The sequence below is a fragment of the Meles meles genome, chromosome 11 (genome assembly GCF_922984935.1).
Source record: "Meles meles chromosome 11, mMelMel3.1 paternal haplotype, whole genome shotgun sequence".
In the NCBI taxonomy this organism is placed as follows: Eukaryota; Metazoa; Chordata; class Mammalia; order Carnivora; family Mustelidae; genus Meles; species Meles meles.
Window position 1 is genome coordinate 20,512,615 of NC_060076.1, and position 27,554 is coordinate 20,540,168.

A 27,554-nucleotide genomic window follows, 5' to 3' on the forward strand; every position below is an offset into this window, starting at 1 on the left:
GCCTGATGCAGATCTTGATCCCAGGACCCCAGGATCATGACCTGAGCTGAAGGCAGTTGGCTAACCAACTGAGCCACCCAGGCGCCCCTGTTCATGTGTATCTTGTCCTCCTATATCAATTTTAAACTTAAATTTATTTTTATGGGATTAGGTCTTAAAACTTCTTTTTAGAACTTCCTCATAGTTGTTTGTTTTCTGTATAATAGATGCTATAAATAGAGTGCACTTTTGTGTTTTAATATCCTTAAGTTCTCAAAAGCAGTATGATATAGATAGAGCTTTAGACTATGAGTCAAAAAAATGTACATTCAGGTCCCAATTTAGCCATGATCTGAGTGAGCCTTTCTCTTCAGGTATTTTAAGAACCTCCCCCCTTTATGCGCCTGGATGGCTCAGTGGGTTAAAGCCTCTACCTTCAGCTCAGGTCATGATCCCAGGGTCTCTGCTCAGCAGGAAGCCTGCTTCCTCCTCGCTCTCTGCCTGTCTCTCTGCCTACTTGTGATCTCTCTCTGTCAAATAAATAAATAAAATCTTAAAAAACAAAACAAAACCTCCCTCCTCACCCTCCAACAGTATTTTGACATTCCTTATTCCAGGAATACTGTGCTAATCTGATATTAATACTGTAGTAATCCGTATTGACTATTACATGATTACTATTATTTTTGAAATCGGCTGACCTCATTTACTTTGATCAAATTGCAGGTTTTGGACTCTACTGCTAACAAAGATAAGCTGCTGCGCCTGAAATTGGGATCAGGCAAAGTCATAAAGGTACTGGCTTAACTGTGTTCTATATGACTTTATCACTTGTGATTAATTTGTAAAATTTCTAACCTGGGTGTATTTTCTGAGTCTGGTAAGGCTTGGTTAAAAAGTAGGAGGAGAAAAATGTTTACATTACTTAGGAAATTTTTACCTATGAGAATATATTGAATCCTTACTCTTTGTTTTTCATTGTGTGACTCTGAGGAAATTATTAAATCTTTTGCATAGCCTAAAAGGGGAAGAGATGAAACTGTTCCTTCTAGAATTTATCATAATGGGTGACTCTTACCTGTCTGAGTTGCTTTGAATCAGCACTTCCCAGTCATTGTGGGAAGCAGCTACCACAGAGCAAGAGGAACACTGGGATTGGAATCTGAGAGCTTGACTTCATGTTGTGAAGCTTTTCTTTACCAGCTGTGCAAGTGCTCTATAGAATAAAGAGTATTTTACACACGTGGGGTATCACTGTGTTAGGACGTGTCAAAGCACTCATTGGAAAAAGTCCTCATTGCCATTTTGCATGACAGAAAGTTTGTCTTCATAGCTTTGTTTGTGCCTCCTCTTCCCAAAATCTTTTGGAAACTGCCTCCTGTAGATGAGAGGGGTGAAGGTATAACCTTTAAAGCTACACTGATCTGGTGTTGCATCTTGGCTTAACAGTTTATCAGGGATCTGATCCTGAGTGAGTTGCTTCACTTCTGTAAGCCTCAGTTTTCTTGCCTGTAAAATGGAGATAATGCTCCTAACCTTATGAGGTTATTTTAGGGGTTAAACAACATAATGTAAGTAAAGCTCATACTAGAGTACTTGGGAAATGTGTTTAATGAATGATAGCTTTTATTTCTCTTTTAATACCATTGTCCTCTCCTCTAATTTCTCTCATCACCTGAGATAAGCATATTTCATCTAACCCCGGATACGCTGGCTTTTACAAGTGAATAACAGCAGTATTCTAGATATTCTTATAACCAACGGGGGATTATAGTTGAATTTGATGTCTTTCAAGAGGTCTAAACCTGAAAGTGTGGAGGAGAGGAGCCTAATATCTGGGACTTCATTTTGTCTTACGAGGAGACTTGTGTCCTGATGAGCTTTTCCTCTTCTCTGATTCCTGAAGGCCTGGGAGGATGGGATGCTAGGCATGAGAAAAGGAGGGAAGCGGTTGCTTGTCATCCCTCCAGCCTGTGCTGCTGGCTCTGAAGGAGTAATGGGATGGACCCAGTCGCCGGACTCGATCCTGGTGTACGAGGTGGAGATTAGGCGGGTGAGTGAAATTGTGCTCCTTTGTGTTTGATGAGTCCTTTTTGCCTTTAGGTAAAATGAATAAATAAATACCTTTGAAAAAACAAATTCAGGGACTTTTTTTTAAAGCAGAAATGGTATAGTTGGAAAGGGCAATGGAATCTAAAGACCACGGTTTACGTCCTTCCTGGTGCTCTATTTAGAGTTTAGAAGAGGTGGTGACTAAACAAATCACTTTGCTACACTAACCTTCTTATTCTGTCTGTGAAAGAGTGATTATTCTGTCTGTGAAAGAGTGATTCCTACCCAGTGCACTTGCCTTTTGCCTTAGTAATTCCATGGCTAGAAATTCATTGTATTTCTGTATTCACATAAGTATGCAAAGATATCTGTGCGTAGATAGAGATACATCATTTCCTCCCTCTTCCACATTATTTATAATAGCAAAATCTGGAAACAAATAGCCATCATTAAACAACTGATTAAGTTATGGTCTTTCACGGAGTAGACTTTTATGCAATTCTTACAGAACATCCAAAATCTATTGTTACATGAAAAAAGCAAGTCACAAATCAGTACAGATAGTATGATCTCTTGTGTGTGTATACAAATACATGTAAACATAAAAATACTTAACGTATAAGTATATAAATATATTTACACAGTCGTATGTATGTACATATACATGTATCTATACAGATAGATACATATATGCTTATATTTTCATAGAATATTTCTGAAAGCGTTTGAAGAAATGATCAAAAGTGACTTTGTCTGGGGAGAGGCGCCTGGGCGACTCAGTGGATTAAGCCTTCGGCAGAGGTCTCAGGGTCCTGGGATCAAGCCCCGAATCCGGCTCTCTGCTCAGCAGGGAACCTGCTTCCCCTCTCTCTATGCCTACTTGTGATCTCTCTCTCTGTCTGTCAAATAAATAAATAAAGTCTTTAAAAAAAAAATTTAAAAGGGCGCCTGGGTGGCTCAGTGGGTTAAAACCTCTGCCTTCGGCTCAGTCGTGATCCCAGGGTCCTGGGATCGAGCCCCACATCAGGCTCTCTGCTCAGCAGGGAGCCTGATTCCTTCTCTCCCTCTCTCTCTCTCTCTCTGCCTGCCTCTGCCTACTTGTGATCTCTGTCTGTCAAATAAATAGATTAAAAAATATTTAAAAAATTTTTTTAAAAAACGACTTTATCTGGGGAATGGTAATGAATTCAGAAACTTTTTCTTTTTACATTCTCCTTATTTTCCATTAAAAAAAAATATCAAGAGGGTGTATAATTTTCTACAATAAAATTTGTAACGAGTTGTGGTTAAATAAATTAATGCCCCCCCCAAAAAAAAGACCTTGTCTGCTTTACACTGTGTGTATTAGGTCCAAATGTGATAGTGGTTGTGCCTATAAACTACAAAATACAATACAGAAAATAAATATTACGGTTATCTTTATTGTGGCTGTTAATCCTGCTGCAATCAATGATACGCTTTTCTTCCTGATGACTCTTTCCTAACTGAACACCCTTATCTCTGCTGGGTCATTCCAACCTTCTTTTACTCATGTGCTTTTAGCTGCCTTTTTCACAGTTTTTATATTTTGTCTCAATTTTCCACTGAGTTTGAGGAAGTCATGATTGGTTTTAGATAACAAACCAGTTTGAATCCATCAAGACTGGCATTTTGTTACCATAAGGAAAAAATACGTCATTGCAAATGGCAAGATGTCATTCTTTTTTATGGCCGAGTAATATTCCATTGTATACATGCACCAGATCTTCTTTTTTTTTTTAATTTTTAATTTTTTTATTAACATATAATGTATTATTAGCCCCAGGGGTACAGATCTGTGAATCGCCAGGTTTACACACTTCACAGCACTCACCATAGCACTTACCCTCCCCGATGTCCATAACCTCACCACCCTCTCCCTAACCCCCTACCCCCAGCAACCCTTAGTTTGTTGTGCAAGATTAAGAGTCTGTTATGGAAAAAAAAAGAGTCTCTTATGTGCACCACATCTTCTTCATCCATTTATCAGTTTGATGAACACTGTGCGCTGTTTCCATAGTTTGACTGTTGTTTTAGATTTTTTTTTTTTTTTTTTTTAAATTTGAGAGCATGCATGAGAGAGGTACAAGCTAGAGGGAAGGGCAGAGAGAGAGGGACAAGCAGGCTCCCTGCCAAGCATGGAGTCCAATGCAGAGCTGGATCCTAGGACCCCGGGATCATGACCTGAGTCGAAGGCAGGTGCTTATCCAGCTGAGCCACCCAGGCGCCCCTTGGCCATTGTTAACAAATTGACATGCTTATTAAAGTCATCGGGCTGCTACAGAATAATACCCAGAGTGATGAGTGTCAGGAGAACGTTACACACTGCTTGTAGAGTATGGAGTAGTTCATCTTTTGTAGTTTGAAATTTAGTGGTATATACCAAAATTCTTAAAAATGAACATACTTTTCTCCCAACTATTTAATTTCTGGGAATTTATACTTTGGAAATGAGTATGTGCAAGGATATAGATAGAAACTTATTGAAGTATTATTTGTGATGTGACAGGAAAATTAGGAATGAACTGGGTATCTAACAACCAGGAATTGGTAAAATATATTTTGTAGCAGCATAGGTATATAAGACTTCTGTTCTCAAAATCTTTTTGAGAGTTTTTCCTGTAGATGATGGCAGGTATGGACATGACCCTTGAAATGAGATACAATGTTCAGTAGTTACTAATGCTGTTGTAGATTAATAATTTAGTAACATGGACATATGTTACTAAGTGAGTGAGCGAAGCCAGTCACAAAACAGTATGACCCTTTTTAATAAAAAATACACAGACACACACATAGATATAAATGTGAAATACTGCATCCCAAATTGTAGCAGTGTTGTTGTATCGTGGTTGGATTGCGGGTGATTAATTATTTTTGTTGGCTTATCTACATTGTCTGATTTGCTACAAGGAAACAGGTAATGACTTGTGTAGTGAAGAATAAGTAAAAGAAAGGACAGTGGAAAGCACAAGGTGCCTTTTTGTAGCCTGTTCCAACTGTGGTTGATCGCTCCCTAGGTCAAGTTTGCCAGAGATTCTGGCTCTGATGGGCACAGCGTTAGTTCCCGGGGTTCTGCGGCCCCTTCTCCCATACCAGGTGCTGATGGCCTCTCTGCAGACCCTGTTGTATCACCACCCACATCGGTGCCTTTCAAATCAGGGTAAGATCCTGGAGTTTTGTTTTGTTTTTAAAGACAGAGAGCACAAGCAGGGGGAGCAGCAGGGCAAGGGAAAGGGATAAGCAGGCTCCCTGTGGGACTTGATCCCAGGACCCTGGGATTGGACCTGAGCCGAAGGCAGACGCTCAACCGCCTGAGCCACCCAGGCATCCCAGATCCTGGAGTTGTATCATGCTCTTTTATTGTCCACAAAAGTTATCCTTAGAGGGATTCTGAAATTGGGAAGGTTGAACACTAAAATAATTCTAAATAATTGGGAAAAAATGGGTGCCTGAGTGGCTCAGTGGGTTAAGCCTCTGCCTTCAGCTCAGGTCATGATCTCAGGATCCTGGGATCGAGCCCCACATCGGGCTCTCTGCTCATCGGTGAGCCTGCTTCCCCCTCTCTCTCTGTCTGCCTCTCTGCCTACTTGTTATATCTCTCTGTGACAAATAAAAAAAAATAATAATTGGAAAAAAATGAGATGAAAGAAATGGGGAAAATGCTAGCATCAAGATTTTTCTGACGAGGGATTAACATTCATAGTCTTTAAGTGCACTAACTTAGGTGTGTATGCATACCTGCTGAACTCTGGAAGAAAACTGGGTAAAAGGCATAAACATAAAATACATACCGAAGGAAGAAAATATAAATGATAAGAATTTGAATGGAAAATTACTCATTTTCACCAGCTTTCAGAGATTAATGCAAACTGAAGAATGGTTACGATTCTGTTTTGCAACCATTGAATTGGCCAACATTTTCAAAAACAATTTGTTTTTCTAGCATAATTGGGACTTGTGATTATAGGTTGGGATTTTTTTTTTTTTTTACCTCAGCATATGTCTTACTTGGTTTCAGGGAGCCGGCCCTTCGGAGCAAATCTAACTCCCTCAGTGAACAGCTTACAGCAAATACGGTGAGTATACAAATCTGTCTCTTACTCCCAGTCTACTGAGAAGGTTTCTTGTGCCTTGGGGTAGGTTAGGTTAGACACCAAAAAAAAAAAAAAAAAAAAAGCTACTTTATTGATATCTCCTTCTTAGGGAGTTATTATAAATTAGATGGGCTTCTGCATGGGCCGATCTGGGTTCAAATCTTCATTCTTGTAAATTTATGGCCTTGAGAAAATTATCTAATTTTCTGATCCTCTGTTCTTCATTATTAAAATAGAAATAATTCTCACAGACCCTTTTGTTAGGGTTTTTATGATATGTTTGCAAAACACTAAGCTTCGAGCTTACGTAGAGTAGGAATCTTCTAAGGAAGATTTTTATCCTCAAGAGGTATTTTTGAGATTTAAATGAAATAACGTGTGTGGAGTTTTTAGTATCATGTCTGGCATATTGTAAGAGCTCAGTTAACATTAGCTCTTACTATTATTATAATTACTGCTAACACTACATACTTCACACTTCGGTTCTCTGAGATGAATTGTGCACTAATTCACCAACTAGCTGACTTTGAATTGGTCTCTGTGTTTGTTTCCCTAACTGTAAGATGGGAAGACTAGCATACAGTTGTAGTAAAATTAGGATTTGAATGCCTTTGGGAGCATGTGCACTGTACTTTCCTGCTGCCCCACCAGGTTCAGGAAGGCATCTGAGTTTGCTGTGTGAGTGTGAGATGAAAGCCTGTGGCCTTCACCTACCATGTTGGGAAACAGGATAATTGCTTGGAGTGAAATTGGTGATTACTTTCTCTCTATCCCTAGTTTACTTGTTTATATTCAGCCCAAGGCAGGAATTATTAAGCAGATAATTGATCTGGTATGTGTAAAAAGTGATCTCCGAAAATTGGAAGGTTAAGCCAAAGAATCAAGAAAATTAAAAAACTGTAATCTCGGATCTTTGAACAGTCACAAAATTTGTTTAGTATTGGTTCTGTGATACTTTTAGACAGAGCTACTTTGTCACCTGTTTCTAAGCTTCAGGAGCTTCCAGTGGACTAGTGGTCTCCAACCTTTTTTAAAATTTTCTTTTGTCTTTTTAAAGTTTTTTTTTTTTTTTTTTATTGAAGCAAGACTCACTATCCATTTTTTTTCTTTTTACATTTAAGTTTTTATTTTTTGTTTTGAGGAGGTAATTACATTCATAAGGTTCAGTTATTAAAACTGTATAACAGGGTATACATTGAAAAGACTCGCTGTCAACCCTACCTCTGTACCCCATCCCATCTCACTCTCCTTTTAGGTAACTGCTTTTATTAGTTTCACATATATTCTTTCAGTGTTTCTTTATGCAGATGGAAGCAGATAGGAATGTATATTTTATTTCTCCCTCCTTTCATAAAATACAGCATAGTATATATATTATCTATTATGCCTTTTATATATTACAGTGCATATAACAATATCTTTCCATGTTAGTGTACAGAAAGTTCCCTCTTTCTTCTTTTTTTTCCTGTAGATTGCAGTATGCCATTGTGTGATATAGTTTATGTAACTAGTCCTCTTTTGATGAACCCAGCTTTCTTTGATTATGTGCTTCCGATCAGACAAGGAAGAATGAACACATACTCCCAGTGTATCTATCTATTTATAAATTATATACATAAAGTACTGTCCATCCCTGTAAATAAGCTTGATGTCTTATATTTACCACAGCTTAGAGATAATTCCAAAGTAGAGGTTATGGTCATCTCTCTTGTTTTAAAGGTTTATTTATTTTTTTGAGAGAGCACGTGTGCACTGCACCCACAAAGGTGTGGGGAGGGGCAGAGGGAGAATTTCTTCAAGCAGACTCCCTGCTGAGTGTGTGGATCCCAACACAGGGCTCCATCTCAAAACCCATGAGATCAAGACCTGAGCCGAAATCAAGTCAGATGCGTAACTGACTGAGCCACCCAGCTGCCCATGATCATCTCTTTTATACCCAGTAGATCAACATGTACACCCCACTCTGAAGGCTGCACTTTGGACAAGTTAATGGATACAGATGCTTCTAGCACAGGGACTATTGAGTAGTCAGTGCCAAGTCAGAGCAGAATGAACCTGAATTTGGAACAAAGAGCTCCTGTTTCCTTTTCCCCCCAAATCGCTTCTGAATATCTGTCTGCTGAATTGCTCCCACTGTTTTCAGAGGGTACTGTCATTTAAGATGCCTCCCTCCCTTGATCTGTACTTAGTTTTTCATCTGTGTAAAATGAGACAAATTATGCCTGCCGGGCAGACTTGATTGAAATGAAGCAATACATATGGAACCACTTTGTCCATTCCAACATATAGGGAATTATTTGTCCTGCTATTATTAATTGTGACCCAGGAAATCGTTAATTCTCATTTTGTCGAAGAAATGGTTTCAAATCGATATAGCAGGGGCACTAGTGGAAGGGTTTGATGGCAGAGCCAAAGACTGAGCTAAAGGATTGAGCCTTGATTATAGTGATTCTTGTGACTTTCCTCTTTCTAGAATCCTGATACAGTCAAAGCTAAGTTGATCTCTCGGATGGCTAAAATGGGCCAGCCCATGCTCCCTATCCTTCCACCACAGCTGGATTCCAATGATTCAGAAATCGAGGTATGACCCCTGGGTTCCGTTAGAATAAATAGTGAAGACACTTCTATGTTATGTTATGTTCTTTTGGTTGAGATTTCCACTTTTTCTGCCTGTAACCCAGAATCATCATGTAGAAAGCTTTATTTAAAATGGTACATGTGTTTCCACTGTGATTAGCACTTCCCCTGAGAAATGGAAGCTATCCCCCACATCTGTCTCAAGAATGGGGGTTAAGTAGTCTGTATAGCCTTCTACTAGACTCTGCTGTCAGTAAAAATCACACATTAGGCAGCATAGGGCCCAACCTGTAAAAGATGCTCAATTCGTATTTGTTGATTGAATGTTTAGATTCTCTTGGGAAATGTTGGTCTTCCCACTGATGTTACCTATTACTAAAGATGGCACTGTACTGCCTTCTTGGATTTGTATGTGCTGTGATTGTTTTGAAGGTCGAAAATTTTGTTGCAGTGAAATCTATCAGTTTTTTCCCTTTGTTTTTTGCTTTTGACGTTATGCTTAGAAATCCTTCTTGGGGGGCGCCTGGGTGGCTCAGTGGGTTAAAGCCTCTGCCTTCAGCTCCGGTCATGATCCCAGGGTCCTGGGATCAAGCCCGGCATCGGGCTCTCTGCTCAGCAGGGAGCCTGCTTCCTCCTCTCTCTCTCTGCCTGCCCCTCTGCCTGCTTGTGATCTCTATCTGTCAACTAAATAAATAAAATCTTTAAAAAAAAAAAGAAAGCCTTCTTACTGTCAGGTATTATAAACATCACATGTGTTTTCAAAAAATATTATTATTTCATATTTAGATGTAAAATTTTAATCCATATGGAATTTGATGTATGATATGAAGTAGCTCAGGTTTTTTTTTTCTTAAAGATTCTATTTATTTATTAGACAGACAGAGATCGCAGGCAGGCAGAGAGGCAGGCAGAGAGAGGGAAGCAGGCTCCCTGCTGAGCAGAGAGCCTGACACGGGGCTCGAACCCAGGACCCCGAGATCACGACCCAATCCGAAGGCAGAGGCCTAACCCACTGAGCCACCCAGGCGCCCCTGTGAAGTAGCTCAGTTTTAACTTAGTTCTTTTCCCATTGGTTTTTAGTTACCTAATGAGTAAAATCATCCTCTCAGTTGAATTGAAACACTTCACAGAGATAATAGCGATTGATTTGTAGGATTCTTTGACTTTGATGTAAGACGAAAGCAAAGGTGATGCTCTTAAAAAATTTTTCTAGCATAGGCTTTATTTTTCATAATTTTGTTTTCTTCCTGGAAAAGCTGCAAGTAGATTTAACATTTTAGTATATGTGCTGCCAAAGCGAGCACTAGATTTAACATTTTAAAGGAAGATAGGGTTTCTAGGGCTTTTTGTTATAGGTTTGATTTTTAGCTGGTTCTGGAAATTAAATTTTAATAAGGTAATACTGTTAAAATTTTTAAGTGCTACTTATTCATTGTAGAATGATTCAGATTACAAGGAAAGAAAATATATATTTATCAAGAAGTGTATTCTTTATTATTGCTTTGTAACCTGATTTTTAGATTAGTATTGTGAATATTTATGTTAATACCAATATGAATAACAAATTAACATAAGTAAATAAAACAAAGCATTATTTCCTTTAAAGGTAGCTCAGTGTTCCGTTAAGATCGATTTATCATATTCCTTTCATTCTATTGTTAGACATTTAGGTGGATTTAGAGCTGAAGCAATATAAAACTAGCATGCTTTTCCAGAAATGCATAATGTGTTTTTGAGAATATCAGGGGACAGAGGGAAGTTTTAAAGTAAAAGAATGTCAGAGATTTCAGCTTTTGAACTGTAGGATAGCAAAGCACTGTATATTGTGCCCCAAGTTTTTCTTTTCCTTGTGTGAACTGGGGAAGATATTTATTGGATAACTTTGTTTAGAATTACAGTAGGGACCCACATTGCTTTGACTTTTATGAAAAGAAAGAATGGGGACAAAACACTCTAAAACCACATTATCCAAAAAGCGATCCAGGTGTGATGAGGGGCAGTGAATCCTGCTCTGTGTGATCTTCAGTGAGTACCTTGAGGTCTGTGGAGATGATCTGGCAGAGAGAGGAGGCTGCACTGTTGCCTGGGTTTCTTTGCAAGAGTCCCTTCTTCCGTGGGAACAGACTGGTCAGGTTAAAAGGGTAGCCGCTGGTTTGGAAGGTGGTACATTCTGGAGAGCAGTCACTTTAGCTGCTTCAGTCAATAAAACATCAACAATTTAGAACATTCGAGGAAATTAAATATACTTAATTATTTGGTATGATTTACAGGGAGAAGGGATCTCCCCACAGCCCACACCCTAAACTCTGGCCTTTCCTTCCTCTTCTTTGCCTAAAAACACTGACAGGGAGCATGGTCTGCAGCTAAGGACCCACATACATTAGTCACCAAAGTGCTTGTTCCTGTTTCAGGATGCGAACGCTCCGAGAGGAGCTGCACCGCCTGTGGCAGCCCCAGTCGCGCAGCCGTCCCTGCCGCCGACACATCCAGCCTTGCCGCAGATGGCCGCACAGGGTAAGGGGCCTCTCCTGCTCTGCAGATAACCAGAGTTAGCATCCCCAGTCCGTAAGTCGCCGGGCTGCATTGTCTGAGTACTGAGAGCTGGACTAGAGCGTAGGACTTGACAGTTTGTCCTTGCGCACAGCGTTTTCCACCCTGGAGAGGGGTTTGGTTTGCGTGCTTTGTCTCCAGCCGCGTGGCCTTGCCAGTTTCGGAATTGTGCTCTCAGCTGAGACACTTCCCTGTGTGTAATTGTGCACTTCCCGTCGGCAGACGGGACTGTAGGTCTGAGTCACGTGTGCCCGAGAACCCCAGGTTCCTTCTTCTCACCTGCTCCTGAGACTCCAGTAGATCTGGTTTCGGGAGAGCAGGTGAGGAGAGTGGTCAAGTCTGAAGCCTGTGGCAGTATGTAAGGTCCTAGTCCAGACTTGAACCAAGAAACCAGGGTGGGTGACAGTGCAAACTTCTTGCTCTCTTGTAGCGCCTCAGCCATCTGTTTCTGGCCTCCAAGCACCTTCTCCTGCCTTAATGCAAGTTGCATCTCTCGACTCGCACTCTGCTGTGTCTGGCCATGCCCAGGCCTTTCAGGTAACAATGTTTTTAAACCATATCAGTTTCAGGTTGTAACTTATTAGGTTCTAGTCAGTCCGTCCCTCTTCTCCCTCCTGCACAGTCTTGTGGTAGCAGTTCCCCACATCAGAATCTGTCATTTTCCCCCTTCCTGAGCGGCCACTATCTCATCTCTAAACCAGATAAGGATTATCTCCCTTGCAGGTTGTTGTAAAGCCGAAAGGCAAGAACAGGCAGAGCACCTGGTACAAGGCCTGGCAAACAGTAAAGGCCCAGTCAGCATTTGTGTCCTCTCCTTTGCACACAGCTCTCCTTGAGATATATAAATGCAAGTCCCCTGCTCTGGTCTGCTAGAACCGAGAGGCTAAGGTTCTGCACTGTTGGTAGCAGAATACTTGTAGGTTGGGGGTGTATAGAAAATACAGCTGCACTCTGTTGTCTAGTTACCCTCCAAAAGGGAGCTCTGAAAGTAGGGTTTTTTTCTGTTTTCACAGAACGTAGTCTGTTTCTGCTGTTTGCCAGGATAGTGGACTCTTACTAATGACACATTTGGTGGGTGAACATACTCCCAATGATAAGAGGGCTTGACTTCCTTGGTGATTCTTAGTAGACTGGTGGGAGTGATGGTGAGCAGGCTGTGCCCCATTGGAACAGGATGTATTAGAATTAAAAGAAATCCCACCTTGCCCTCTCCCTACTCCCTAGTGGACAATTCTGTCCCATAGACTAAGTTTTGGTTTTGGTTTTGTTTTTTTAAATAATGGATGGGTAGTTTATCTGTCCCTGGAAATGAGTTGGATTTCCTTAACTCAAGGAAGAATAACCATCATCATTTAAAAGAAAGCTGCTATTCATCGAGCATTTACTATCTGCTGGGCACTTAATTTGCCAGTTCTGAGGAACTTTATCTATATACCACGTTATCTAGTCCACACAGCAACCCTGAGTGGCATTACCGTTGTCATCTCATAGTTCAGGTGACCAAGGTTCAGGGGAAAAGGAGAGCTCTTGGTCACAAGAGCATCAGAGTCTTGCGGGGGAGAGCCATCCTTTGGAGACTCGTGGATTTACTTTGGAATCCCAAAGAACACCTGTCCTTTGATCCCAATGGAAACTCAGCTGAGTGTCTTTACTTATTTATTTATTTATTTTTAACGATTTTATTTATTTTTGCGCACATGCATGCACGGGGGAGAGAGAGAGAGAGAACACGCACGTGTGCACACAGGGGCAGAGGGAGAAACAGATTTCCTACCAAGCAGAGAGCCCCAGGACTCTGTCTCAGCAACCTGGGATCATGACCTGATGATCCAAAGGCAGACACTTCACCGACTGAACCACCCAGGGCACCCTCAGCCAAGTCTCTTTACAGTTTCTTAGACCATCAATAGGCCTGACAGCCAGGAACTGAACTCCTACTTAATTAAATCATAGTGCCAGAAGAGTGGGGAGTGACCTGAGACAGCCTTCCCTTACTTTCTGGGTAGGACTTTAGTGACCTGGTGCTGTGTCTCTGGATGACACAGAGAATTCTGCTGCAGTGCCTTTCACTACCAAATCCAGTCTCATCTGTCTCCAGCTTTAATAGATTTGCATCTCCTTCCAGCTTAATCTCTTTATTCCATTAAGACAGATGAAGCAGAAGAGAGAGAGCCCTGACTATACCTTGGCGTTTTCTCAGCCCTATGCAGGTATGCAAGCCTACACTTATCCCCACACATCAGCCGTCACCTCCCAGCTGCAGCCCGCCCGGCCCCTGTACCCCGCTCCGCTCTCTCAGTCTCCCCATTTTCAAGGTAGGCCATGGGCCCTCCGTGTCTTGTCTTCCACTCTTGCTCTGCTCTCCATCTTCCCACCCCCTTTCCATTTTCACTCCAACAGATCTCTGCTTTTTTTTTTTTAACAGCTTTGTTGAGGTGAAATTTATGTATCATACAATTCACTCAATGTTAGTATATAATTTAAGGATTTTTTTTCAGTAAGTTTACAGAGTTGCACAACAGAGTTCACCGCAATCCAATTTTAGAACATTTATACACCCCCAAACCACCTTATGCCCACTTTCTGTTTTGTTTCTTGCATTTTCTCCCACCAGCGCTTTTCTGTTGCTTAATCAGTGTGGCTCTGTAGAGTTTCTAGAAAACAGTAAGAGAGTGAAATGTTGGGGAAATCAGGAGAAAGCATGGTAACTGTTGGAGGGTGTTCGGTATCTCAATTGAAAGCTGCTTTGTTAACATTTTAAAATTATGGTAATCATATGCTTTTATAAAAAAGTCTACACAAAAGAGTATAAAATGAAAAGTTACTCCATCACATCCCACCATAGGAAACTGTTGTTAACAGTTACTTGGGTAACTTTTCAGTTATCTTTCATACAAGTACCAAGTGTGCATAAAAGCACACTGTTATAAAAAAACAAAACAAAATGTAATTTTTTATAACAAAACAAAATAAAATGTAAAAAGCTGGCATGCTATTCTACCTTCTTGTTTTGTAGCTTATCTTTGGTATTATGACAGTGGTAGGAAGGAGCCAGTATATCCTACAATGTAATTTGTGGTCCCAGATTGGTAAGGATTTCATGGATGCTACCTTTGTCTGGAAACCCTGCCACTTCTCCATCTGGAAGGCCATCAGATCTCACCTCTGTGAAGCCTTCCCTGATTGTTACCATCCCTTCTTCCTCTCTTCTCACAGACATAACTGTGTATATGTGTCACTAAAGAGTTAATGTTGCTTTTCTTTGTACCTTGTATGTGGTCCATTTTTTGCACTTAAAGCACTCTGTTGTAATGATCTGTTTCCATGTGAGTCTCCCCACCAGACTGAGCTTGCCAAGGGTTTCGTTCGTTGCTGAACCCCTGGTACCTGGTACCATGTCTGGCTTGCAGTTGGATGAGTGGAGAAGCAGTCTGAGCTGTTAGTGCTGCGGCAGACCAAAGTGGGCATCCTTGTGCTCTGGACCAGGCTGTACCCCTCGATGGATTTTGCGGGAGCAGAGCTTTTTTACTGTTAGCTTTGGAGCCCTTTTGCCTCTGTGTCTTCTATGTCTTCTGACAGTGTGAATCACCTACAGCATTTCCTACTATTTTGGGATGTTAATTTCTTTCTTTCCTATGCTGAAAGAGCTATTGACTTTTCCTCATACAGTGCCTTCTGCTCTAGTTTCATAAGGTTCTTTTTGGCTTTTGTCTGCTTAGGATCTGGTGACATGGCTTCATTCCTCATGACTGAAGCCCGGCAACATAACACTGAAATTCGTATGGCAGTCAGCAAAGTGGCTGATAAAATGGATCATCTCATGACGAAGGTGGGTGAGTTGAAAGTGGGGGAATGAACAGTGGGCACGACAGGAAGCAATCAGGGCTATGGGTAAACTCCTACTTGGTTTCCTGCATCCCTAGTAGTCAGCATTTATTTCCCTAGAAGCTTAGTTTTTCGTTTGGCGTCCAGTTGGCAGAAGAAAACTCCAGCTTATGTTAGAGATTGTCTCAGAAACTTGTTAAGCCTTTCCAAAAAGTGGTCAGCTCTTGGATAAATTTTATTTCTCCATTTAAAAATTTTTCTCAAAGTCTTTCCGTCCCCACATTTGTAGGTTGAAGAGTTACAGAAGCACAGTGCTGGTAGTTCCCTGCTGCCTCCCAGCATGGCGCTTACTATGGAAACAAGCATGATTATGAGCAACATCCAACGTATTATTCAGGTAAGAGGGATCGAGAAGAGAACACAACCTGGAGGTCTTACCCCCTTCTCTTCCAGGATGCACTACCCTCTAAAACCTCTGCTGCCCAGATAGCATGTGATCAGTGCTACACTGAGTTGGGAAATTCTGGAAAATCCATTACAGCCTAATTTGGTCCAAGTGACTTATCACTATAGAGTCACAAGGAAACATTTCTTTTGGACTGTATTTTAGAATTTTGCTTCATTTTGTGGCCATTTCTATGTTTAATCTGTTGGGCATCGTGATTTATATCTATTAGTATGATTTGATGTTTTAAATATTACATCAATGTGGACATAAGTTCTAGTTTTTTATCTCAAAATTTGTAACAGTCACCTGTCAGTTCAAGTTGATTCCCTTATATCTGGCACTTTTCTCCCAAAAACTTAAGTTATACATTATTTATTTTGATTTTAGGAAAATGAAAGATTGAAGCAAGAGCTCCTTGAAAAGAGCAGTCGGATAGAAGAACAGAATGACAAGATTAGTGAACTCATTGAACGAAATCAGAGGTAATGACAGGTATGGGGCACTGGCTAGGATGGACAAAGGGTTTCATTTGTAAATACCCAAGTTGGATAAACATGTTCGTTTTTGTTTTTGTTTTTGTAATTTCATAGAGAAGGGAGATCTCAAGTAGGCAGAGAGGCAGGCATAGAGAGAGGGCGGGGTGGGGGGGAAAGCAGGCTCCCTGCTGAGCAGAGAGCCCAATGTGGGGCTCAATCCCAGGACCCTGAGATCATGAACTGAGCCGAAGGCAGAGGCTTAACCCACTGAGCCACCCAGGTGCCCCGATAAACATGTTTGTTTAGGGTAGTTTATGTATACTGGTGCTATTTGTTTCCTGCCTGTCATGTGAATTACTTGTTTTCTGAGAGGAATTCTGGTCGAAAGAACACAGTAGGCTGTAATGTCAGGCAGACCTGTTTCGAATACCAGCTCTGCTCCTCTTTTGTTGTGTGGCTTTGGGTATTTATTCCTCTTGGCCCTTACTTCTTCATCTGTCAAAGTGGCTCAGTGGATTAAGCCGCTGCCTTCGGCTCAGGTCATGATCTCGGGGTCCTGGGATCGAGTCCCGCATCGGGCTCTCTGCTCAGCAGGGAGCCTGCTTCCTCCTCTCTCTCTCTGCCTGCCTCTCTGCCTACTTGTGATCTCTGTCTGTCAAATAAATAAATAAAATCTTTAAAAAAAAAAAAAAAATACTGTCAGCTCTTCTCTCTAGTCTGTGGGCTCTTTCATCAACCAGAACTTCACTGATTTCCATATAAAACCCAAACATCATGTAATTTTTTTCTAGATCCTTCTGAAGAATTTGGTGGTGGGGGAGTGGGAGTGTGTGGTCAGGGAAACATGTAGCAAATTGCATTTCACTTAGAAAATCATTCTTCCATTTTTCTCTTTTCTAGTGTCTCTTGTCTCCTACTTGGTGGGGTGGGGGGAGGTGGCAGGGGAATGTGAGGGGGAAAGTGCTTTCTTTTCTTCTTCCCTCTCCTCTTTCATCCTTCCTTCCCCCTCACCACACATGCTTCCAGTTCCTTTTCTCTTCATTATGCAAAGCAGTTCAATTCTGGCCCAGGTTCCCACCTCCAAACTTGATTACCTCAGCTCTAAGGAAAACAAAATGCTTTGATACTGTTTTTTGAAGGTGTAGAGCAATGTTGTGAGGACCGGATGGGACTTGGTTGTGTCTGGCATACACTCAGTGCTTGATAAATCTCTTTTCCCCTATGTCACAGATATGTTGAGCAGAGTAACCTGATGATGGAGAAGAGGAACAACTCACTTCAAACAGCCACAGAGAACACACAGGCAAGAGTATTGCATGCTGAACAAGAGAAGGTAAAGTAACGAGGGAGAGAAAAGCCCGTCAGGACGTGTAGAGCTAAGGAGTGCTCCTGTGTACGTACTTACCAGTCTGCTTTTCAGCAAAAAAATTTTTGCCATCATTGGGAATAGAACCAGAAAGCTTCTAACAGATTTTACTATATCCCCCACCCCCAAACTTCTGTTTTGTTTGTTTTATAAAGATTTTATTTATTTCTTTGCCAGAGAGAGAGAGAGCGTGCGAGAGCATGAGAGTACAAGCAGGGGGGAATGGAAGGCAGAGGGAGAAGCAGGCTCCGCACTGAGCAGGGAGCCTGATGGGGGACTCGATTCTGGGACTCTGGGATCATGACCTGAGCTGAAGCCAGATGCTTAGCCAGCTGAGCCACCCAGGAGTCCCCAGACTTCTGTTTTAAAGTGCGCTTTGCAATGAATTGACTCAAGAACTATCTCTGGTGTTAGTAATTTGGTTAAGGTGAGGATTACATTGTTTATTAGCAAATGAAATTTATTCTCCTGACCCAATCAGCAGAAAATTCCCATTGTGCCATGTAATAAACACTTTAGTGAAATTTAGGATTGTCTAGCTTATTCCTTCATCTACATCTGCCAGAGCATTTTTAAGTACTGCTGCCTGGCTTCAATCCATTCAGAAGGAGGCATTTCGACCTGTTCCTGGAGTAGCTGCAAGGAAGACTGGTGGGTCTTGGCTTGGGCTGATGCTGACACTCCTCCTGTCACTCTCCCGTCGCTGCTCCAGGGACACTGTTTATCTGGAGTGGAGTTCGGTTTGGGCTACTGTTCTTCAGCTGGAGATCTTGACCCAGCCATCTGCTGTTATCTCTGAGGTTTAAGTAACAGCTTATATTTTGTATTTGAATTGTTCCTGAACACTTGGAGAGTTGAGTGGTATGTACTTTATAACCCATGGGAGCTTACTCACTTTTTCATAGTCCAATAGTGCTGAGGATTCCTTACTTATGTCTCATGCTGTTACTGTTCTCTGTGTTCTCTTAGTTATAGTGCCCCGGAAAGAACTAGCTCTGACCCCTTACCCTCTGATGAGCAGTGCCTTGCCCGCATAGCCCCGTTCCCAACCTGACCCCAATCCGGTCTCACTGCTGCTTCCCACCGTCCCTCGTTTGTTGTGGCTGACTGCTCGGGCCTGGATCAAGGTCAGCAGCCTGTGATGCTGGCATCGCTCAGCACTTCTGGAGTCTCCTCACTCTCCAGTAACCATACTTTTTACTGTTTCTCCTTCCTCTACTTTTATTTTCTTGCTCTCATTTACTCTTCATTTAATTTTTTAGCCTGTAGGCCTGGCAGGGACACCCAAGTATATTGTTTGGTCGAGCTGTTAGACCTGTTATTCAGGTCTAATTACTAGAACTTGTTCTAGATCAGTGGTTCCCACACTCTAGTCTGGCAGCCTCCAGATCACTGGAGGTGCTTGATTAAAAATACGTATTCTTAAACTTCACCTTGAGATTCTTTTTTTTTTTTTTTTAAGATTTTATCCATTTATTTATTTGTCAGAGAGAGAAAGCACAAGCAGGCAGAGTGGCAGGCAGAGGCAGAGAGAGAAGCAGGCTCCCCCCCGAGCAAGGATCCCAATGTGGGACTCGATCCCAGGACCCCAGGACCATGACCCAAGCCGAAGGCAGGGGCCCAACCAACTGAGCCACCCAGGCATCCCACATCTTCAGATTCTTATTCAACATTATGTAGCTGAGGGCTGAATCTGTACTTTTCAGATGCGCCTCTTGACTCTGATGCACAGCCAGCTAGGATTCGCTGCTCTTTGTGGTTTCTTTTGCCGCAAGCTCTGGCCATGGCAGCTGGGTGCCTTTGTTTTTAGGAACGTCATCATGTGATTCTCATGTTGCACATCAGTGGGGGGTGTGTGTGTGTTCCAGTAAAATTTTATTTACAAAAACAGGCAACAGGCCAGTTTGGCCTGGAGGTCAGAGTTTGCCAGTCCCAAGAGTTAGCTTATTAATCCACCCACATGATTCCTTTTTTTTTTTTTTTTAAGATTTATTTATTTATTTTAGAGCGTGTGCGCAAGCAGGGGAACTGGCAGAGAGAGGGAGAGAGTCTCAAGAAGACTCTGGCTCACCGTGGGGCTGGATCTCATGGGCCTGGGACCATGACCTGAGCTGAAATCAGGAGTCAGACGCTCAACCAACTGAGCCACCCAGTGGCCCCATATTGATGAACAAAATGGTTGGCACAGTGTCAGGCAGCTGGTAGATGCTCTGTCTTTAATAGCAGAACATGCAGTAGTCACAACAGTGAGAACAGCTCTCTTAAATCCCCACCAGGTTCTAGGCACCATGCTTCCCACACATCTGTCTGAGAGCATCTCCCGGGCTGAGGAGCGCTGTGTTTGGGGAGCTGGGTACCAAGTATCACACGCCTCACTTGGACACTTTGACTCAGTGACACTTTCCAAGGCTCAACTCCCCCTGCTTTCCATCTGGTCCACTTCTTGCTTACTTGACAGTCGTCCCTGTGAGGGCTATCCTCCCAAAGGGAGATCATCAAGGTCCTTTCATCCCTGGAGGCAGCTCTCTGCCTTAAATGCAGTTGAGAGAGTTTGGGCTGAGTGCTCAGTTGACATTTGGTGAATGGAATTCATTATTTTTCTCTGTGACGGGGTTAGTATTTCCACAGAAAACCCTGGACTAATGGAGGAGTTGTTGGAGGTCACCTGGTTTGACCTTCCTGTTTTACAGAGTGCACACTGCGGCCCAGAGAGAGGAAGCAGCTTGCCTAGGGCCTCACTTCCAGTCAACTGTGTCTTTCCTTTTATCAAATTTCCATTTTGCTTTGATACCATTTTCCTGCTTCTGACTTGAGTGCTTCTTTTTACTTGTTTTTCTAGACCCTGCATTCTCCGTGCCTTTGCTTTCCTTTCATCCCTTTGCTGTTTTCTCTGTGCACACAGGTGTGTTTGGGTGAGAGTATTACTTATCATACTTCTATTAGGCCTTTCCAAGTAAGGCCCTGAGATAAAAAGAGCTTTTGAGTGACCTTTCATTCCGCTTGTCCTTTGGTGAGAGAGGGACCACCCATCTCACAGTTTCTTGTCCAGTGACCTTCAGCCCTTCCAGTGGTTTTAGCTGCTGCGAGGCCTTTGTAAGTGGCCCTCACTGTGGTATTTGTGAACTCTCAAGCTGCAGGCAGACATGAAGCTCTCTGGGTGCTGTGTGAGGTCAGGTCCCAGTAGGCCATGTGGGGCAGGACAGTGACTTAAACTTTGATTCTGTTTGGGGCAGATAGATGAAAGCCCCTCTTCTCTCTGGAAGTTCTAGTTGCCATTGTCTTCTGTGTTTAACAGGTAAAAACCTACGGCTACTGAACAGCAAAAGTTAAGTATCTTAGGTCTCATACTGTTAAAGAAAAAATTATTCAGACAATTCCTGAAGCAGTAAGGAGGACTTTATTCCAGACTGTTGCAGTAGGACAGAAAGAGTGGGCTCCACTCCACACAGTAAGGGCAGATGGGAGAGTCGTAGCTGAGGAGCGGATGAGGGATCAGTGCTGGAAAATTATTCAGAGGAGACCTCGTGGGTGGGGGGATTTTTGGTAAACTGACCTAGTAGGATTCTTGCTAATGAGTGGGGAAGGACCTGGATACCAAAGGTCGAGAATGAAGAACTTGTTCAGATATCAGGGGGAGGGCTCTCTCTGAACGGACATAGCAGGATTCTTGCTAAAACTAGACAGGGCAGGCCTCAGACAGGATGGGAGGCCAAGGTCAGGGGCTCAGAAGAACCTGACTAAAGTTTGGTCAAAGAGAGAGTGTGCCAGTGGACTCTCAGATACTCATTCATAGCCCGTTTCTTTTTGTTTTATATACACTTTTAACTTACTTTATTTCCTTCACATTTAGGAGAGCCAAAATACTAGATTTTAAATGGAAGCTAGCAAACCAGTAAAGGCTTTGGAACATTTACATCTGCAGGGGCATGGTGAATAGCCTGAGAAGGGACAAGTGACAGTAGGAAGGAGACAACGGTAAATGCACATCAGGTAGAATAGCGTAGGAGGAGTTAGAGGAGTAGCGGCATAGTAATGTAGGAGAGATGGTCCAACCTCCTACGTATGCTTGAATGTCCAAATGTTAAGACTGGTCACCAGTGGAGCAACTGTTCACTGCCTTTCTTATCATCTCATTTCTCCTCATTTCTATGGAAACACATCAGTGCAGGTGACAATGATGTGGTATTTGTCACTCGTTTACCATTCTGTTTTATTGACCATCCTCTTAATCATCACCATTACCACACAGAGTATCATTAGGGGCTTCTCCAAGGGGTCGTTGTGGTTTCATCAGCTGTTATTTGAGAGCATATAGCTTCTGTGAGGCCAGGCCAGGGCACCATTTGCAATACGTGGAGCACACGAAGAACTGAAGCATGGCCGTCTCGTTAGCTCTCTTCTTCCAGGGACCCAGAGCATCACCGTCAGGTGGCTGAGCTTTCCATCATCCTTCCATGGGTAGTCAGGACCATTAGGGAGAAACTACAGACTCAGACATTGATTGCGGTTGAAGGCATTCAATTGAATTTTAAAATACCCTCTTCTTATTAAGAAAAATACATGTGTATTCTAGAAAAGTTAGAAAATGGCAGGAATACCATTTCTCATGTATCATAATTTGCTTAAGCAAGCCCATTTTCCAGCATTTTATTTTTCTATTCTTTTGCAGCTGTAAACAGTCTGCATCGAACACCTTGTAGCAAGATTTTTGTTAAGTTTGCATAGTGCTTCCTAAGGACAGATTTCTTCTGCAAGGGAGTTCCTGGGTTAGAGACGTGGCCCATTTTGAAAGCTTGATGTTCACTTAATGCAGGTTGAGGGTGCCTTAGCTCCCTTCCTACCAGTTCAGTCAGCGTAGAGTGTGTGAGGTTGGGTCATCACTTGGAGACAAGGGACACCGGTGTTTGACGTGGCGTCATACTTTGTTACCGTTCAGGTCAAGGTGACAGAAGAGTTAGCAGCCGCCACCGCCCAGGTCTCCCGTCTGCAGCTGAAAGTGACTGCTCACCAAAAAAAAGAAACGGAGCTGCAGATGGAGCTGACAGAAAGCCTGAAGGAGACAGACCTCCTTAGAGGCCAGCTTGCCAAACTGCAGGCAGAGCTCCCAGGTACGTCCCTGGAGGAGGGACTGGGAGGGTCACCATTTAAACCTAAGGAATTAAACTGAGTGGTTACTGGCTGACTCAGTCAGTAGAGCATCTTGATCTCAGCGTCGTGAATTCAAGCCCAATGTTGAAGGGTAGAATTCACTTAATTAAAAAAAAATATGGGGCACCTGGGTGGCTCACTCGGTTAAGCTTCTGCCTTTGGATCAGGTTATGATCCTGGAGTCCTGGGATCAAGCCCCACGCGGGGCTCTCTGCTCAGCAGGGAGCCTGCTTCCTCCTCTCTCTCTGCCTGCCTCTCTGCCTAGTTGTGCTGTCTGTCAAATAAATAAATAAAATCTTTTAAAAAATAAAAAAATAGAAATAAAAAAATTCTGTCCTTTCAAATCCATTTGGCTTGATGCTCATGAAATTTGTGAAGGACCGAGGCAAAAATGGAAGTAGATTGGTATAAACTTACACCACTGCTTAACATAAAGGACAACCAAAGAAATGACTGTTTATCTGGAGTTGATCCGCGACGACTTTCCCACTTAGTTTCGCAAGTGTTGCCCTCACTGTCTTGGTACTTGTGTTTGGCTCAGGGGCCTGGAAGAGTTTACTGTGTTCCTCTAACTGGTGACTCAGTTCAAGTTTAAGAAAGAAACGCTTCCTGTAACAGCCACCTCCTTCCTAAAGGATGGATTCCAGCCCTCCAGCTTGGCTTACTTCCTCTTCTGTTGCTCAGTTCATCTTGGTCATACTGGTCAGCCTGCTGCAGCTTCAGCCCATCCTGTGGCTCTGGTTTTACCTTTTATCCATGCTCTTCTCTGGACCTGCTATGTCCACTGTCACCAGTATTTGTCTCCAATTCTCCCAAATCTTTTTCAGAAACTTCGCCGTTTTTTTCTAGAACATTTGATCGCCTTTAGAATCTTTTACCTCTGAGTACATTATTACAGCCTTATCAGTTAGTTAGTCTCAAATCAGCACTATTTATATGTCTGTATTCCTTCTAGAATACAAGCCTATGACGGACAAGGATGGGCATCTTGCTCATCTCTGCGAAGTCCTTTCCTCCAAGTTAGCATGAGTTCAGTACCTGGCATAAAAGTGCTGCTCCAGACACAAGGCCTTGAATAGAAGGGTTGTGAACACCAGCGCATTGGTTCACACACTGTGGTGTATAGAAACATGTGGAAGACACAGATGGGACCAGGGGCAGGGTGTAGCTGGGCAGCCGCAGAATGGGGAAGAAGCGAAGTTCACTTGCCTGAAAGAGCTGAAAACACTGATGTCAGCTGATAGAGTGATACCTTGAGGATAAGCCCCTTCCCTGTTAGAGAGCATCACCTGGGTGCGCCTGGGGGACAGTCTTAGATTTGAATGTTGTACACGTATCTTTTCTGCTATTGTGGTGTCCTAGGACAGTTAACCTCAGAAGTTTTTCATACCAACTTCATTTTGATGCATTACCTTTTTAAGAAATATTCCAGTTGCTTTATTTGGGCATTTTTTGGTGTTTGAAAAGAAAAGTCTTGGTAGAATGTCCCAGCTACCAAGAAGGACGGGAATGTCCTACCAAGGCGGTGAGACAGGGCCTGAACTGACGCTCAGTGAAGATCTGTTCAGTGTGTCGAGATGGTGGTTGAAATGGGATTGCGGCATGATACGTTTCAAAGGTGGTTTTGGATGATTTGAAGCATTTCTTTTTCATTCTGTGTGTGGAGAAGGGGACACACATACAGATATGAACATGGGTTGGTGGTGGAGTTGGTTTGGACCAGATCCCCTTTTCTCCGGTCAGCGAGGTGGTGCTGAACGGAGTGCGGGGACGGCGCACATGTGGTCGCATCGAGAGGCCACAGGGCGCGGTGGGGGCAGCGGCCGGGATGCCAGGGGCCCCTGCAGTTCTGGTTCTGCAGCCAGTCTCTCTGCCGTCCTGTATTAGAACTCCGGGAGGCCTCGGAGCAAGCTCAGTCCAAATTCAAAAGTGAAAAGCAAACCCGGAGACAGCTGGAGCTCAAGGTGACGTCCCTGGAGGAGGAGCTGGCTGATCTCCGAGCTGAGAAGGAATCTCTGGAAAAGGTAAGTTCCACACCCAAAGTTTCTCTGTTGGACCCAAGTGGCCAGGATTAACTGTTGATAACATCTTTACTTTCCTTTTAAAAATTACGGTAACACATGCTCATTGTAACAAATACAAATAATACAGAAAAGTATGAAATAAAATTTATCTTTTTTCCTCTCTAATCTCACGTATTAGAGGTAACAGTTATAAATAGTGTATGATTATCTGTGCGGTTTGTTTTCTGTGTGTATAAAACACCTACATACTTGTGCATACATATATGTATACTGATCGTTTTTAAACTATAATAGGATCATGTTTAATGCTTTTTTTTTTGTTTTTACATAGTGGACATTGTACTAGTAAGAATGAGGACTTTCTGGGATGCCTGGCTGGCTCAGTCAGTAGAGCGCATGACTCTTACCTTGGGGTTGTGAGCTCAAGTCCTACATTGGGTGTAGAGATTGCTTAACACTAAAATCTTCAAAAAAAAAAAAAAAAGAAAAAGAAAACTTTCTTACTCCTTTTAACTACAGCGCAGTAGTCTAGTCTATTGTAAGGTTGTACCATAACTTATTTAACTATCTACTGTTGGGTATTTATGATTCTGTTTTTTCACAATTTCAAGTATTGCTGCTCTGGACATCCCCTTGGACTATATAATTCTTTTTTTGAAAATTCATTTGAGCATTTCCATAAAATGAGTTGCTTGAATTAGAATTGCTGTAACACGTTTCAATGTCCTTTGTCCTCTTTCCTGTTGTAATATTAGTTTGATTTATAAACATTACTGAGGGTATTAATCCTTTGTCACTCACAGATGTTACAAATATCACTTAGTATTTATAGTCTCTTTTGTTGTGTTAAAATTTTAAGGTCAGCCTAAACTAGCTCCATTAAGCAAAGTGGGAATATTTCTTCTCTCTATTCTGGAACAGTTTAAATATGAAAAGAACAAACTATTTCTGAGATTTCTATAAAACTCTCTAGTAACGCTTTTGTAGCCTAGTGCCTTTTTAGGGGATAAACTTAGTCTACATTTTCAGTATTTTCTATGATTTTATCAGGGTTTTTTTTTTTTTTTTTTAAACCTAATTCCTTCTGATTTTGGGGGGCCGTTTTTAGTTTTTCATTGTTATAGATACCACTACAGTGACCATCCTTGTACCACAGTCTTTGTGAACATGATTTATTGCTTCCTTAAGATAAATGATAATTTGTGGAATTTCTGGATGTATTTTAAGAATCCTTCCGCAGGACTGCTAAATTGCCATCCAAAGAGAGACCCATTTAGTTTCCTACTAGGAGGTATGAAAGTGTCAACTTCCTTGTACCCTGACCACTGTTAAGATGTTCCCCATCTCTTAATAGAATGGTAGATAAAGACCTTCTTGTTTTCCTTCTTCTTATTACAATTTTTGTCACTCAGGAGCCAAGAATTTAAAAATAGAAGAAAAATTAAACATTGAATTGTTTCCGGAAGGACCCAGGTCAAAAACTATCAACCACCGTCACCATCTTCTGCATTTACCCTCTGTGAGACAGCTAGAGCTGATGATAGTTCTCTTATTCCTAAGAACCTCTCTGAAAGGAAAAAGAAGTCTGTTCAAGAGCGCTGCCAGGCTGAGGAGGAGATTGACGAAATCCGCAAGTCCTACCAGGAGGAATTGGACAAGCTTCGGCAGCTCTTGAAAAAGGCTCGGGTGTCCACAGACCAAGCAGCTGCAGAGCAGGTAATGGGAAATCGAAGCACTTTGGAAATGTGCCTTTAGGCATATTATCGTCCTTGAGAAAAAGGGATTCCAAACATCCTAAGGCCAGAGTCCTCAACCAGCAGACACCATCCTTCAGGCCCATTATTGTCCTTGAGGAGAAGGGATTTGTTTAGGTAATCAGGCAAGGAGACCAGGGACAGTGACAGGACACACCTGGATCTCTAGTTCATTTGGCAGAGACCTTTTTCCTCGTAAATTCATAAACTCATATTTGTGTGTCTGACTGTTGAGTGAATTGGTGCCCTCAGTTTAGTCTTCTCTGGGGATTTTGACAAAACTGTTTCACCTGAACCTGTGACATTCAGGGCCCAGACTCTGAAAAGATCACAGTATGGCCCTCTCCTCTAGGTGACTGACCACCTCTTTATCTGGCTAGAGTAGCTTTTAGAATCCTGGCCACTGATGACCTCTGCGTACCTATATTCACAAAGTACATTTACTTTCAGAGTAATCGTGGTCTTTCAGATAGTTGTGTCCCTATTAAATCTGGGCTGTTAGCTTATTCTTTTTGCCTTAGGAAAGATGGGCTACCTTAGATGCGAACACCTCTGCCCCAGGATCTGCTGATGACGTTCTCTTAACAGCTGTCTCTGGTACAGGCGGAGCTGCAGACCCAGTGGGAAGCCAGGTGTGAGCAGTTGCTGGCATCCGCCAAGGATGCACACCAGCTGCAGTACCAGGAAGTGTGCGCACAGAGAGAGGCCACGCAGCAGAAGCTGCTCCACCTACAGGAAAAGGTGGGCGTTCCCCCAGGCCAGGTAGCTTAGGTGGCCTAGGTGATTTGAGGCAGACAGGTTGGGTCTTGTAAATCCTTCTGAACCTGAAAGGTGTTAATAGCTTGAAAAGCAAACCACGCTTGTTCAGCTCTCCAGTTTATCGGTAATCTTTCACATACTGATTTTGGGAAGACAGGTTCATGACCTAGAAAAAGGAAAAGCAACACTAGTGTTCTGGAATGTGTTTAATTCCATTATTTGATCATTTATGAAGCAAATATTTATTGAGTGCCAGTGGTAGTTCAGATACTGTGTTAGGGAAAGGGCTTACAAAGAGCTCTGCCCTCAAGCAGATCACAGTCAAGAAAGGGAGCCAGAGAGAAACAGAGATAAGCATGAAGTGTTGTGGGGCCCAGAGGAGGAAGTGCCTGAGGGAGCAGAGCCAAGGACCAGTAGCATTGGCGAGGGGAAGTGCGGTGCAGAAGGCGGCAGAACGCCGGGGCAGAGGCACAGGGGTGAG

The 27,554-nt window shown here is 42.5% G+C and overlaps 1 protein-coding gene across 3 annotated transcripts in view; it reads left to right on the top strand.

Annotated features, from left to right (window-relative positions):
- FKBP15 (FKBP prolyl isomerase family member 15) overlaps positions 1 to 27,554 on the top strand; it is a 52,787-nt gene that overhangs the window by 19,148 nt on the left and 6,085 nt on the right. Inside the window, exons 8-23 of one of the 3 annotated variants that reach the window (XM_046022518.1) lie at positions 706 to 774; positions 1,886 to 2,032; positions 5,070 to 5,212; positions 6,071 to 6,128; positions 8,620 to 8,727; positions 11,135 to 11,237; positions 11,704 to 11,810; positions 13,474 to 13,588; positions 14,993 to 15,102; positions 15,388 to 15,495; positions 15,934 to 16,028; positions 17,253 to 17,355; positions 22,325 to 22,496; positions 24,424 to 24,560; positions 26,121 to 26,276; positions 26,903 to 27,055. In XM_046022518.1, coding sequence (XP_045878474.1) covers positions 706 to 774; positions 1,886 to 2,032; positions 5,070 to 5,212; positions 6,071 to 6,128; positions 8,620 to 8,727; positions 11,135 to 11,237; positions 11,704 to 11,810; positions 13,474 to 13,588; positions 14,993 to 15,102; positions 15,388 to 15,495; positions 15,934 to 16,028; positions 17,253 to 17,355; positions 22,325 to 22,496; positions 24,424 to 24,560; positions 26,121 to 26,276; positions 26,903 to 27,055 — 1,884 coding nt within the window. The remainder of the gene's footprint in view (positions 1 to 705; positions 775 to 1,885; positions 2,033 to 5,069; positions 5,213 to 6,070; positions 6,129 to 8,619; positions 8,728 to 11,134; positions 11,238 to 11,703; positions 11,811 to 13,473; positions 13,589 to 14,992; positions 15,103 to 15,387; positions 15,496 to 15,933; positions 16,029 to 17,252; positions 17,356 to 22,324; positions 22,497 to 24,423; positions 24,561 to 26,120; positions 26,277 to 26,902; positions 27,056 to 27,554) is intronic. The other 2 variants (XM_046022519.1, XM_046022520.1) reach the window with 2 other exon arrangements.